The sequence below is a fragment of the Equus caballus genome, chromosome 16 (genome assembly GCF_041296265.1).
Source record: "Equus caballus isolate H_3958 breed thoroughbred chromosome 16, TB-T2T, whole genome shotgun sequence".
NCBI classification, from domain to species: Eukaryota; Metazoa; Chordata; class Mammalia; order Perissodactyla; family Equidae; genus Equus; species Equus caballus.
The window spans coordinates 47,271,874-47,286,718 of NC_091699.1; the positions used below are offsets into that span (position 1 = coordinate 47,271,874).

Below are 14,845 nucleotides of genomic sequence, written 5' to 3' on the forward strand. Positions count from 1 at the left end.
ACCCTGGGGATTATGCTCAAAGACATTCAATTCACCAGGATGGGCAGCTCCCTAGGGTGGGAGAGAACCTCAAATGCTTGGCCTCTCTGCTCTTCGGTCTCCAGAAAGGGCAGGGGTCTCTTTTGAGGACTCCAAGTCTCACATAAGCAAGGTCAGCCCAGCAGGGACCCCTGAGCCCCACCCCCTTCCCAGGCAGAGGGATCAGGCTTTGTGTCAGAGACATGGATGTGGTATTGGAGAGGAGAGCAAAGACATAAACTCAGGCCACTCAGGACTAGGAGAAGAACTGGGGGCAAGGGGAGCTGGAGGGGCCTGATCTTAGTAATACGTGATGAGGATTGAGATTTGAGGAGTGAAGGCCAAGAGATTCTCCACCTACAACACTGTTGGGGATGGGGTAGAGTAGGGATGGCAAGGGAGGGAGAATGAGGCCAGCAGAAGGAAAAAGATGTGGCTGACAGACGAGAGGACTGGCCCTTAGGGATTCTTCACCTACCTCCTGCCCTCTCTCCCGACCCCCAGACCTCTGGATCCCTCCCCATAGATGTGTGGCAGGGATACAAGGAGATTCTTCACTGAATACCTTTTGTACCTTTTTAGCTGTTAATTACATGTTAATTACTACCTTTTAAAAATTAGTATTCTTATTACATTTTAAGGAAATTGCCCCTGAGCCATGCGAAGGAGGGTTGCTTTTCAGGTGCAAGGGGATCAGAGCCCTGTCTTGGCCTGTCCAGGGGCTTGGAGGGTGGGCAAATGTTCCCTGGGTCCAGTTTGGTAGGAAGGCCCAGAAAAGGCCACCCCGGAAGCAGGGAACATCATTGCAGTTCCCATGGGGTGCAGTGCCCTGGTGTCCAGCTGCTAGGGGCTGCATCCAGGCCTGGGTCATTTGGGGCCAGGGATCTGGAACTGACAACCCAATAGGGTTGCTAAAATTAGCAAATGAAAATATAGGATGCCCAGTTAAATTTGAATGTCAGATAAACAACAAAAATATTTAGTATAAGTATGTCCCAAATATTGCATGGGATACACTTATACTAAAAAATTATTCATTGTTTATATGACATTCAAATTTAACTGGGTATTCTGTGTTTTATTTGGCATCCCTACACCCCAAATATTGGCTGGAGAGGAAGAGCCATTCCTTCAATTTTCTTTTTCCAGTTTCCTGTTTTCATTTTTTTAATAACCTAAATTTCCATAACCTCACCGACCTGTAGATGCAAATGAGTTCACTTAAAAATAACAAATGTCCCTGGCCTGCCTGTCTCCCAACCCAGGACCTTGCCTCTCTGAGATAGGCAGTCTAGGGGTTCCCCTGAAGCTTCCAGGTTCTTATGCTCCTGTTTGGGTTCAGTGCCCACTGCCCCCTAGGCCACTGGAGGGCAGCAGATGCCTGGCTGAGCTGAGTGGCTGCGACCGTGTCTCTGCACCCTCTCCTGGTAAGACCCAGACGGCAAACGCAGGGCATGTTCAAGGGGCGCTGGGCTTCACAACACAGTCATGGGCCAGAGCTCCTCCAGGGACTGGAGAAAAGCCCCCTTCTCCCACCTTCACCAAGCCAGACAGCAGCTGACCTCTCCAACTGCCCAGCCTCTGCCCTGCCTCCTTCATTTTCTCCCTCCTCACGAGCTCTTTCTGGCTTAGTATGTGCCACGTGAACAGGCGAAGTTCGGCCCTGTGCCTCGTCTTGGTTCCCTCCATACCAAATGCTCAGACTGGTTCTGTGCTGACCAAGGCTCCTCCAAGTGCCAGGCATGCTAGCTATGGAAAAGCCCACAGTTCTCAGGGGTCACAGTCAGCTGCCCCATTTTCCACACCATCCAGGTCCTCCTCGGACTGCCAGATGAGCTTGTATCCATTTAAACCTCCTGCCCTCACCCCAGTAGTGCCTTGGCCAGTCTGCAGTGGCTCCTTTTAAGAAAGGATGGCTTATTCATTTTCTGTCTCCCATCAGGCAGGGCTGGGTCTGTCTTGGTGGTTGCCAGGTCCTAGCAGGCGGCACAGAGCAGAGTCAACAAATACTGGCAAAATCAAGTTTGGGAGACTGTGGCGGGCATGAGGGGCCTCCCTGGATCAAGAGCAAGGAATGATTTTTTTAATAAAGACACTTTATTTACAGATAATACAAAATAAACCACAGGACAAACTACTGCGCAGGGGGAGGAATGGCCCCCACAACAATCCCCCTCTCATCCCACAATAACTTATATAAAAAATTAAAAAGGTCCTAGGAGGAGGGAGGGGCAGGACTGGAAGCACCTTTGCTGATTGGGGGTTGGGGCCTGAAGTCCTCAGCCACTCTGTTCCAGGGCAGAGTGGACCCTGGCTTGCTCCCTTCCGAGTCCTGGGCCTGGCAAGGAAGGGACACGCTGCAAGAACAGTTGGCAGCTGTTGCGGAGGCTCCTGGGCCAAGGACGCTGACTTCTGACTCTGAAGGGTTGGAGCAAGACAGTAGGTAAGTGGCTCTGAGGGTGGGAATAGGGTTGGTGTTATTGCAGTGTTCCAGCCAACTTCCTCCTGGCCCTGGATGTGGGTCTGCAATGGGTTCCAGGGAGCAGCCAAGTCAGGGCAGGAGTGTGGGGTCCTCAAAGCGATGATGTTGTTGAGTCCACCACCTCACGGCCATTGCAAACAGTGGGGACAAACTGGGAGCCAGACCCTATGGAAAGGAAACCAGAGGTTGGGGCCAATGCCGAGGTCCTCCATGGAGGGCAGGCAACAGGGGAAACAAGCTCTCATCCACTCTGCCATTCCTGTCCGGCCTCATCTAGGAAGCAGTCTGCCCCTAGTCAAGGAATCTCAGCAACCAGGAGTGGCCCCCATGCTGAGGAGCTGAGGCAGGGAGAGAGGGCAGGGCACAGGCGGAAAGGGGTGCTTATGGTATATGCTGACCTTGGCCAAGGCTGGAGCTGGCCCTGGCGGCGGTGCTGCCAAAGCGGCTGGTGGGCGCACGGTGGCTAACCACATTCTTCTGTGGCTGGAAGAGGATGATGTGCAGCTTGGGTGCGAAGAGACAGCCAAGGACCACAGAGCCGCTGAGGCTGACTGACACACACATGGTAGTGGTCTGCACCTGCGATGGGTGAGGTCAATGATGAGTCTGGCCCAAAGGCCTGACACCCTGCCTGAGCTGCAGGGTAGGAAATGGGGTAAGCATCCAACACTGGGCCTTGGTCCATTTGCCAAGCCCCAAAGAATTTCTAGGATGGTTGGGCACAGTCCCAGCGTCAGCCCCAGTGGACCATCCTTCCAGGGAGACCAAAATTGCAGCTGTGGGGGTTGATCATGCAGGAGTGCATGTATGCATGGGAATGTGTGTGAGTATGCAGGCATATGTGTGTGTGTGTGGAGAGGTGCGGGTATGGAGTACATGCACGTAAATGAGTGTATATCTGTGTGGGTGTGGGTACATAGGGGTGGTGAGTGTGTGCAAGTGTACGTGAGTGTAGATGCATGTGTATGGATGTGTGTGTAGGTGGGAAGATCTGTGTGTGTACCAGGCATGCTGGTGTGTGTGCACGTGTGTGTGCATGTGGGGATACACGTATGTGTGTATCTGCATGCATATACACGCAGGTAAGTGTGTGCACATGGATGCTTGTATGGGTCTGTGTGTGTGTCCCAACCGAGTGCTTAGCTGCCTATGATTGGCATGCAAATGCAAATAATATGCAAATGCAGGCTGAATCAGAGCAGAGTCCCTCCCCAGCCCCAGCCTCCACTACCAAGCAGGTGGCCCAGCAGGTGCAAGAGCAGCCAAGCCCAGCCGTCCCTGACCCCCAGCACTGCACACCATACCTCTGTCCTGGGGGAAAGGGCCTTTGCAGGGGCTCTTGTCTCGATTTTCCTGCTCCTTTAATTGTTAAGATTGTCAGTTCAGACCCTGCTCTACACTCCCAAGCTGAGTGAACATAGGCAAGCGATTGAACCTCCCTGAGTCTCCGTTTCTTCATCTGTAAAATGGGGAGAGCCATGGAGTTTACTCCAGAGTCATGAGGATTCACCAAGATGATCCTCTCCCCTTTCAGAACTCAGCTCATCTGTCACCTCCTCAGAGAGGTCTTCTCTGACCACTCCATCTGAAGCAGCTACTGCCCCTTGAAGCTGAGGAGACCCATTGAGACACTCAGCGCCACTTGGAACTTTGCTTGGAAGCCACCAACTAGGGTACAGTTTTCACCTGCTTTAACCTTCTTCAACCCTACACCCCAGATCTCCTGCCCCTCTTTGTTCCATCTTTCCTGCCTTCCCTGGTTTCATCTTTCAACCTCAGAGTTGCATGGCTCCAGTGGGCACCACGCCACACTGCAGAGCTCTGCATCAGAGCGTGGTACCCTCTGGAGCTGTGTGGCTCAATAGCTCTGCCACATTCACATTCCAGCTTTCCACCTTCACTTCTACCTGCCTTTCCACCATTTATGCCTTCCCTCCTCAGCATGGGAGGCCAATGCATACCCTCTGCTCTAATCAGCCTCGTATTGGCTGCCCTCCCCAGTCTCCTCCACCCTACCTATTCAAATCTGCCTGTTCTGCAGAGCCCAGTTCAAGGACTCCTCTTCCAAGAAGCCCTTCCTGATTCTCTACACATATACACACACATGCACACGCCCCACCACCACCATCACCGCATACACATCTCCCTCTTCTGCACTCTCACTGGGGCCTTTTGTCAACCTAAACGAGTCAGCAGCATTTCCTGACTTAGCTCTTTGGTACGTCACCCAGCTAGCCCAGTAGCTCCCCCAGAGCAGAGGCAAGTCCCCTTCTGCAGCCAACCCCTCAGTGGAGCAGGGCAGAGGCTCTGCTCATTTGGACTTATTTTGGCACCCTCATCTCCTCCCAGGTTAGGGGATGACATGTGAGTCCTGAAATTTCTTCTCAGCTCTAATTCCTCCACCTCTCTGGCTATTTCCCCAGGTCCCACTCAGCTTTCCCATCTTCCCCTGGGGTCCAGTCCCAACTGGGCCACTACAAGCTGTGTGCCCCTGGGTGTGCATTTAACCGGTTGGAGTCTCAGAGTTATCAGAAGATTAAATGAGATACCAGAAACAGAAGGTCCAGTGTCCCACCCTCCAACCTCTATAGCAGGTGGCTCACCCGGTAGTCACTGGAGGTGACATAGAAGATGGGCAGGAAGGCCAGCCAGATGATGCAGGTGGTGTACATGGTGAAGCCGATGAACTTGGCCTCATTGAAGTTCTCAGGGCATTTGCGGGTCTTGAAGGCGTACAGCGTGCAGAGCGCGATGAGGAGCACGTTGTAGGCCAGTGAGCCCAGCATGCTTGCATCGCGATGGTTGCAGCGCAATGTCACCACCTCCCGCCGCTCAGGGGCTGTCTCCTTGCCTGTGCCTGGTGCCTCCACCACCAGCCAGGTGGCCACGATGAGCAGTTGGCCCGAGATAAGTGCCAGGCAGATGGCCACCTGCGACGCGGGACTGATGAAGCGTGGCCGCTGGGCTCCCTCCCGGGCCCCACCGAAGATGCGTGCAATGCGGTTGGTCTTGGTGAGCAGGGCTGAGTAGCAGACTGAGAAGGCGGTGCCCAAACCGAGGCGCCGTAAGGTGCACACCACTGTGGATGGCTTGGCAATAAAGATGAAGGTCATGCAGTAGCAGAGGAAGACGCCACCCAACAGGATGTAGCAGAGCTCCCGGCCTGAGGCCTTGACCACTGGTGTGGCATTGTGCCGCACAAAGACACCCAGCACAAAAAGGGTGGCCAGGGCGCCTAGGCAGGCGATGGTGACAGGTCCCACGGCCCAGGCATCGCCCCAACGGATATACTCCTGGGGCAGCTCAAAGCAGCCAGTCAGGCTGGCATTGGGCCAGTAGCCCAGGCCACAGTCAGCACAGGTGAACTCATCCAGCCGGTACTCGTAGGGCTGGCAGGGGATGCAGAGCCAGCAGCAGACCTCCCCTGGCTGTACGCTCTTCACCTCATTCTGGAGGCAGGGCTCACTGCAGCGAGAGGCGGGCAGGGGGCCAGCTGAAGGCGAGGCCCATGGGATGAGGCTAGTGTCCAGGGTCAGGCCTTCCGCCCAGTAGCCCACCTTCTGGTAGCGATAGTGCCCACTGCCTGCCCGCAGATAGGTGAAGATGTTATAGCGACCAATGCCATCACCAAAGCGGTCGAAGCGGACTTCACTGTGGGTGTCAGCTGGGCGGAAGGGGGCTGGGGTGGGGGATGGAAGGAAGAGAGGGTAGGATTGGTGGGTCATCCTGATGTGACCTCAACCTTCACCCTAACATGGAACCCAAACCAAGAACTGGGGCCACTCCTCATCCTTCCGATCCTTACCTAACACTAAAGCCGGCCTTATCCCCAACCATTTTCCTAAATGACAGGCTACAACAAACTTCAACCCTAAACCCCAAATAGAACCCCAACCTTAAATCCAAGACATCTCCACAAACCTAAAGACCACACCATGTGCTTCCTGAAGCACAGTGATGATTCTGAGGCATTCATTTTTCTTAAAGCTGGAACTTTTATTAAAATAACTTTTGCTTTGAAGAGACTGTGGCCACCTTGAGTGGAAAAAAGAGATTAGCAATAGAAATTTTCCCGGAAAATTGTCATCCTGATGTTCGCTCTCAACCCACCCTTATTCTTATTCTCACTGATGTTCTGCTGCCTGAGAACTGGCTTGAGGACCCCTGGTTCCTACTCCCTGCATAATAAAGAGACAGGAAAGAGAGGACAAGGCCCAGGCAGGAACCAGACACCCTCAAAGTGCAGGACCAGGCCAGAGTCTACTCTCTGGAAGGGTCTCAGCAAGTGGAACCTCAGTCCTGGCTCCAGTTGGAGTCCTCTCTGCCTGGCCATCCTTGTCCTGGCTCTGACACCAGTCCCCTTACTTGCTGTAGGCTATGTTTTCTTAGCCAAGTAATGGAACCTGAGGGCCTGCTCCCTCTCACCCTCCGAAGGCCAGCAGCCTGGTGGACACTGGCCAGCACCATTACCATCGAACTTGACATTGAGCACGAAGTCCTTGTAGAGACGGCGCCCGTTGACAGGTTGCATTGCGTCACAGAGGCGGGTGGTGTTGGGGCAGAGGGCTCGGTGCATGTTGTGCAGTGCATGGGCCATGGCATATACTGCATTAACCACAAACATGATCTTGGACTCTTGCTCAAAGGGCACGGCCTGAAGCGAGTGGGCTGCACAGTCTCGCTGCCGGAAGCTGCAGCGGAACCTCTGCTCCCAGAACTCACGGAACCAGGGGTTCCGGCTGTTGTTCCAGGGGTCCAGGCTCCGGAAGTAGGAGGCAAAGTCACTGATGGGATAGGAGGCCAGCTCGATGGTGATGGCACCCTCAGCAGCCCCCTCACTGCCTGCCACCACACTCTCCAGGGCCCCCCAGCCATCACTGGCCACCCAGGTGAAGCTGGCATTGAGGCGCTGGGTGGCAGCAAGGAGCTCGCGGGCATCCTCGGAACGGGTGAACAGGACGGCCACGCGGGCACTGGGCTTCTGCAGCAGGGCTCGCACCACACCCTCGAAAGCCGCACGGTTCATGGCGCGGCCCACCTTCTCTGAGGTGGCCACGCAGATGTTGCGGGCGCGGGCCTCTAGCTCAAAGGCTTCAATGCCTGTCTCACCATAGTCACCCTCAGACGCTACGGTGGACACATAGGTCCAGTTAAAGAAGCGGAGAATCTCGGCCATGGCCTTGGCTTGGAAGAAGTCAGGGGGCACTGTGCGGGCAAAGTAGTCATAGCGGGTCTTGTCACTCAGCTTGGCACTGGTGGAGGCATAGCTGATCTGTGGAATCTGAAATAGCCGCAGGAGATTGGCCACCTGGGGGAGGGGTAGAAAGGGCAAAGATCAGACACCAAGTCAAACACTTGTGTCCCCCACAGCTATCTGACATTGGAATCCAGCATCCACATGGTCAGCCCTGAGGTCTCTGTCTCCCAAAAGACCTATATCCTATCTTGATGTGTCTTCCTCTTGGGGGCAGGGAGCTTTCTACCCCTTTCCAAGGACTGGGAGAGAGAAGACCCAGGGCTGAGGCACCAGGGCCTGAGCCACACCTGAACTCCTCTGCTGTCCCTGTCAGACACATGGGAGTAGGAGAAGTAGGGAGCCAAGAGCAGACCCAAGTCCTAGGGTGGAGCAAGGTTGGCACTTAGCTGCATAGGGGAGAGGGAGGCACTAGACGGCATCTGGGATGCTCAGGGCTCTTAAGCTCTCTACCTGTTTGGGGCGGGAACCCTTTCCCAGAGTCAATCCTATGGAAAAATGGAAAAAGAAGGAAAAGGCTCCCGCAGGAAGGAAGACTCAGATCTGAGGGCACCCACAGCCCTGAGAGCCCAAGGGTTGGTCTTGGTTGGATGCCTGAGCCTGAAATAAACAAGGCGTCCTGCTTACCACTGGCTGCCTGGTAGCCCTTCTCCCATCCTTAGGTCCCGGGGCCTGCCCCCAAGAGTAGGGTCCAGCCAAGGACCCGGTGGGATGGTGAGTAGGTGAGAGCAGGGCATGGTCCAGGCTCCACAGGAGGTCGCTAGGTCCTGTATTTTCAACTGGGACATGGGCTCTTATGCAGACAGTCTCAATGCCCTCTTCTCCCCTACCTTCAACTCTGTGTCCCTAGGCAAGTTAGCAAACCCTCTTGAGCCTCAGTTTCTCATTCCTGCCTTACAAGGCTGCTGAGAAGATAAAAATGATGATGCGCGAGAGACCACAGTACCTGGCATATGGAAGCTGAAAGGAATTTGGGCAAGAGAGAAGGGACAGAAATGAGACAGAATCATTAACAGGCAGGTGTAGCCTAAGGATTAAGGGCTGGGCCTTGTTTTGACCCAGACAAGGAAAAGGCAGACCGACCTTGAGGTGTAGGCCCTGCTATAAGAGGCAGGCAACTTGGGGTGAAAGGGAGGTAACTGGGCTCCTAGAGATGAATGCATGAGGCCCTGAAGAGAATTGTGGAGAGCGGGTTGCTGGAGAGCACCCTAGAGGCCCCTAAAGACATCATCAAGTGGGAGGCTGCCCGCTCATCCCTGCCCCCAGCCAGGGCTGCAGATGTGGGTGCAGGCACAGCCACACCTATCCAAACCACTACTGGCCACCTCCAGTTGCTGGGACTAGCAGGACTAATAATTCACTCCCTGCAGTAGGGGGATGAGCAGGCCTCCCCGACTCCAGGCCAGAAGCTGACTCCATGGTTCAGATTCCTGCTTCATTTCTCCTGAACAAACATTTCAGGTCAGGGGTCCTGGCACTGCCTCTGATGGCAATACCCTCAGCCAGCCTCCTAATGGAAGCTGAGGCCCCAGTCAAAGCCCTCCTGGCAACCCCCAACCCTGATCCCAGTTCTGGACTCATCTTCTAGCAGCCTATGCTGGGCACCAGGCTGGTAAGTGTCTAGGTGAGAGGTGGGGCCCAGTCAGGTAGCAGGAGGATCCTACCTGGGCTAAAGGAGCCAGGCATGCCCAGGGACATCAGCTGGGCCAGTATCCTCTTGCTGACCCATTGTGGGAGAACAGGAGAAGGGAGGGCCTGGTTTCCTCACCTTCCCACCCCTTCAAATCTTGCAGCCCCTGGAGACCCTAGGGGACCCTCCCATACGCATTCTGCTTCTCTTCCTCCTGAGTCCTCCACCCCTGTTTCTCTTCTCTGGGGTGCTCCTATTTTCCACCCCTTTCCAATCCATGGAGAAATGATCTGACAGACCTGGAGGCCGTTGGCCAAAAGCCCTAGGTTCACATCTCCACTTTGCAGGTGCCTTGACTTGTGGCCTGCCTCTCTCCAAGTCTCAGTTTCCTCATCTATAAAATGGGTTAACAATAATAGCTGCTAATTTTGATTATGCCCTTACGAGTTGTGAGGCCCCTGATATATGCTTTTCATGTATTACCATTAAATTTCCACACAACCCTAGAAGTAGCAAGTGTTGGAGTCCTTTTAAGGAGGAAACTGAAGCACAGAAGAGAGAAATAATGCCCAGAGTCATACAGTAACTAAGGGAGCCTGTATTCAAACCTGGAGTTCTGGCTCAAGAGGCCTGGCTATTAAGCTTCTCAGAGCTGTTTAACATCAGGTGTGTGTGTGGTGTGTGTGCCTGTGTGTCTGTGTTGGAAGTGGGATGCTTTCCTTGCACAGTCTCTAAAAGTTGACCCCCATTATGTGACAGGGGCACTGTCTTAGTCTTCTGTAAAAAGCGACTCAAAGGAAGCTTCTAATTTCTCTTCCAATGCATGGCATCCCAGAGACCCTGCTCTGTGGGAATTCCAGGTCCCCACCTCCAGCCTCCCTCCACAGCCCCCATTTGGGCAGCTCCCATGTACCTGGATGGAGACGTCACTGTAGGAGCCGCCAATGACACCAGTGATTGCAGTGGGAGCATCACCATGGGTGGCATAAGAGCCATCGGGGCAGATGTGGCGTGAACCATCGGCGCCACGGCTGAGCGAGGCACGCACGAAGTCAAGTGCCTGCTCCAGCGCGTGTGTGTCCTTGGAGCAGCTGTCGAGTATGTGAGCACCCAGGCGCACGCCTGGCAGCAGGCGGGGGTCGCTGTTGATGCGGTCCAGTGCAAAAAGCATGGCCTCCAAGCGCTGGATGCCACGATGCTCATTGACAGGACCACACTCCTCTGCTGAGCCCCCCTTCTGGTGTACCGGGAACAGCCCACCCAGCACCAGGTCCCCATCCAGGGTCAGCACCTTCTTGGCCGGGCCCTCAGCCACAGCGCCCCACAGCAGCAGCAGTGCCAGGAGGGCAAGCAGTGATCCCATGGCCCCAGAGGGGATGGATGGGCCCAGCAGATGCCTTCAGCAGATGAGGTAGAAGCAGCAAAGGCAAAGAGAGGAGGAAACAGGGACCAGGAAAGGACAGACAGGAAGAGAGATGAGAAGGGACCCAGCTCCTGCAGAGAGAGACAGACAAACAAACGGACAGGGAGAAGTGGAACTGAGAGCAGCTACCCCTCCTGATTCTACCTCCCCCAAACCCCTTTCCCAGGGACTCAGGATTCAGGAGAGGTGGTGTCACTAACTAGGCTGAGAAGCTCTTGGAACACTCCTTTGGCCTGTCTCTCAGCCCTGCCCTGCTCTGGGTCTGGAGATGGGCCCTGTGCCCATCCCAAACTCAGCAGAGAGAGAGGGAGGCAGAGAGTAGAGGCCCAGACAGAAGTCAGCAGAACGCAGCCAACATCTATCCCACTGTGAATCAGAGTGTCCAAGACACTGAACAAACCTCCCAGAACCCCAAGGTCAACAGCCTTGCAGCAGAGGCCAGGTCAGAGTTACAAACTTGGGGGTCCAGTCTCCATCTTGAGCCTTGGATTTCCAGAAAGGGGCCATTGCTGGCTTAGAACCCACCAGGGAAGAGGGAAGGAAGAATCTCTAAAGCGTAGCCTCCAACACCAAGGGAGACTGGAGCCCAAGTGAGCTCCCAAGGTTCCCAGCCTCTGGTTCTTAAAAAGCCATCCCCAGACACCCCCTGACTGAGGAAGTAATAGAGACTCTAGGCCCTGGGAGTTAGACAGCAAGGTGGATAGGCTGGCCCCAGGGAGGGACACCAAAGCGGTCACAGGTCCTAAGTCAACAGGGAAAGTAGCTGTGAGTGTATGTGTGTGTCAGGGGTGGGGGGAAGTTCATCTGATCAAAATCTCAAAATAATGCTCAAGGTGAGACTTTTGGACATCTTAGCTCTACATAGAATGCTATTTAAGAATTTTTGCCTCTGTTTTCTCTTCAGCTCAGAACCAAGCAGAGAAAATCACCATCTCCAATCTCCTCATCCTAAGCCTCAAGGCCCTGTCCACCCCCTCCCTGGCCCTCAGAGACCACTCCCTCCCTCTTCCACTCTGCACCCCATCATTTGTGCCCAGCTGCCCTCCCAGATACCCACTCCACACAGGCTCTCACAATCATGCAGACTTGGGCAGGCTAGGAGAGAAAAACCAAGCCTGAAGAAGGGGAGCAACTAGTTCAAGGACCCCATGTCCTGGCCACAGAGACTGGGGCTCTTCACTTTGACCCCTCAGCTCCCTAGGGTTAATCTCCCTCTGGGGCCAAGGCAGGGGGATTGGGATCCTCCGGGTATCCTGACAGAAGCAGCTCAACCAGACAAACAGGAGAGGCAAGCATGAAGACCAACACAGATGCGGATGGGGACTCAGATGGGGGCTGAGGCCCACAGTGGTCAAGACCACGAACCTCCCACAGGGGCGGCCAGGACCAAAGCTGGGACAGACACAGAACCCCAGAGGCAAGCAGCCCGGGAGCCTGGGCCACAAAATCCAGGCAGGGAGAGATTGAGCCCGAGAGGGTGAGACAAAGACAGACAGAAAGACGGACCAAAGGACAGAGGAGCAGGAGGAAAGAGGGAGAGCGATGCAGGGCTTGCGTTCTCTGGGGAAGAAAGGCGGGACTCCTGGAGCTGTATTCCCCTTTCCCCGAGCTCCTGGCGAGCGCTGTCTGGACGCCCCGGCCCGTCCCTGCCCAGGCGCCCCACAACTCGAGGGCCCGTGGGACTCGGGACGTGGGGTCAGGAACGATAAGGTCGGCGGTGGCCGCCGCACCACGGGCTTACCCTACCTGGCGCGCCCGGCTCTGGCGCGGAGAGAAACGGAGAAGAGCCGGGGGCGCGGGGATCCAGCTCCCGCTCGCTCGCTTCGCTCAGCGGCTCTGCGCTCTCTGCCCGCCCGCTCGCCCCGCTGCTTTCAATCGCGGCCTGCCCCGCCCCCGGCCCCGGCCCGCCCCCAGCCCCTCCTCCGTTCCTCCCCACTCCCGATCTTCCGTTCCCAGCCGGGCCTCCGCCTCTCTCCAGACTCCACCGCTCCTCGCCCTGCGCCTCCGGCTCCCGTTCTTCGCAGGGCCGCTGGCCTGGAGCTGTCCGCCGCGTGGTGCTGAATCCTCCGACACTCCCGCTCTGAGCCGGAGCAGGAGCCTGAGGGAGCCCCCTCCACCCCGCGGTCTGACTGCGTTCCAGAGAGCAGCCGCCAGCATGGGGCACAGGGCTTGGAAGGTCACTGAGCCCCGGCAGGTGCGCACAGTGCTATGGATTCCCATCTATGAGAGAGGCGGCGCTGGCCCTAGGGTCGCAGGGTGCCACTGGGGGATAGGTAAGGGGGCACGTGGGAGATAGGTGGACTGCTTAGCCTGCTGCGACAAGTCTGTCCCTGTATTCACATCCACTCTCCCTACCCATGGACTGCAGTTCAGTCCACAAGCCAGGTCTGGGGCGGGGTCATGTGTCTTTGGCCCCATGCAAGAGTTGGGGCCTGAGTCACCAGGAAGAAGAGACTGGGGGGGGGGGGGGGGTCAGAGGAGGATGGGACCTCCTCTTCCTTCCTTCAGATGACCTGTATATCTGCTACCTTCTTCCACGCACACCCAGTCCTGACCTCCCCCACTCCTGCCCTCCAGTAATCCCCACTCTCACATGCAAAGGACATTTATGGTAAAGAGATATCAACCCGGGGTGGGGGGCTGCAGGGTCAGGGACTAGGGTCAATCCTGAGGGACATGCTGGGGCTGGCAGAGGGAGCTGGGAGAGGAGGGGGCTGGGGAAGAGGCTCCTGAAACTGACTGCTGCGTAGGAGGGAGCAGGAGCTGGAGTCCAAGCAGAGGGAGGACAGCTCTGAGAAGATGCTCTTGACTCTTCTTCCCTCCTGCAGCAATGGGGAAGGACGCCTCTGGGTAGGGAGTGGTAGATAAACTGTAGCAGCAGACTGTGGTGAAGGATTTGAGGAGGGGGCCTACACCCAGCTTTAGCCCCACAGCCTGTCAGCCTGTGCTATCTCCTCCCAGCATGCACAGACACTAACAAGTGCTAAGAAGCATGGCATCCCTACGTACGTCCCCCTGGTGCTGCCCGTTCTTCCCCAGGTATCAGGAGAGGCAAAGCCAGCTCAGACACATGCTAACGAACACATGCCAAGCCCAAGCCCCTTTGGTACACACAGCTACATGTGCATGTGACAGCTGGGGGAGGTGTCACCGAGGAAGAACAGGCTTTTTCCTTGGACACAGAAACCCGATAACCCACTGCTCTGGAAAGAGAATAGCTGTGAAACAGACAAACACATCAAACTCAAAAAAACAAACTCCATCACTAACGGGAGGCAATGCGGCAGCAGAATGAGGGTTCACAGCTGTCAGACAAGGCTGGAGAGACAGACATGCTGTCTTCCAGCTCTGGCTGCTCTCACTCTCTCACTGCCTCTGAGCAACTGTTCCCTGGAGCAGGTGAGTGATGGACTGAGGCCCTGGAGTAGAGGGGTTGACAGCAGCAGGGTGCTGAGGAGAGAAGAGCTGCCCAGCAATCCCAGCCCATTCACCAAGGCAGCCTCACAGAAGAAACTGGGCTTTAAACAAGGTCAGCCCGAGAGGCCCATTATGTGGCTAGTAGCAGGTGGGCTGCACAGTCCCACTGCAGCACACGGACATGCAGGTACACACCCAGCTATGCAGCCACCACTCCCAGCTGTGCACACAAAGACATATGGCCAGCTTTACCCATAGAACTGTACATGTGGACATGGCCACACACATAGCAATACATGTAAACAACCACACACACAGCCGTGCACACTCAAACAGTCATAATACATAGCTTTACATGTGGACACACACACAGAGCTGTACAAATGGACACACAGTCACATACATATAGCTGTACACATGGACATGTCCACACATAAAGAGCTGTACTCATGGTCACACAGCTGCACAGACCTATAGCTTTACATATGGACACAAGGAAAAACACATAGCTTTACACATGAATACACAATCACGCTCACCCAGCTGTGACACATAGCCACACACAGATAGTTGTATATGGACAAAGATCCTAGCTTTCCAGACTCACATCCCAATAATACA

The 14,845-nt window shown here is 55.3% G+C and overlaps 1 protein-coding gene across 4 annotated transcripts; it reads right to left on the reverse strand.

Annotated features, from left to right (window-relative positions):
• Positions 1–2,079: 2,079 nt before the first annotated feature.
• Positions 2,080–13,600, reverse strand: GRM2 (glutamate metabotropic receptor 2). Of its 4 annotated transcripts, none has more exons than XM_070237555.1 (7): positions 12,554–12,680; positions 10,298–10,878; positions 6,971–7,808; positions 5,104–6,179; positions 3,805–3,959; positions 2,899–3,079; positions 2,094–2,665 (listed from the first exon to the last, which is right to left on the reverse strand). In XM_070237555.1, the coding sequence occupies exons 2-7, from the start codon at positions 10,745–10,747 to the stop codon at positions 2,570–2,572; spliced, it is 2,796 nt and encodes a 931-aa protein (XP_070093656.1). In that variant the 5' UTR covers positions 10,748–10,878; positions 12,554–12,680; the 3' UTR covers positions 2,094–2,569. The 4 variants fall into 4 exon arrangements, with proteins under 4 accessions (XP_005600664.1, XP_070093656.1, XP_070093657.1 ...); XM_070237556.1 differs by having other exon boundaries at positions 10,298–10,781; positions 12,554–12,666; XM_005600607.4 differs by lacking the exon at positions 3,805–3,959 and having other exon boundaries at positions 2,080–2,665; positions 12,554–13,600.
• Between the last annotated feature and the right edge of the window lie 1,245 nt (positions 13,601–14,845).

Coding starts and splice junctions, on each gene's coding strand:
- GRM2 (XM_070237555.1), bottom strand. CDS start 10,747: ATGGGATCACTGCTTGCCCTCCTGGCACTGCTGCTGCTGTGGGGCGCT. Junction 3,080..3,804: donor CCCTTTCCCCCAGGACAGAG/GTATGGTGTGCA, acceptor CACCCATCGCAG/GTGCAGACCACTACCATGTG. Junction 2,666..2,898: donor CAGCTCCAGCCTTGGCCAAG/GTCAGCATATAC, acceptor TCCTTTCCATAG/GGTCTGGCTCCCAGTTTGTC.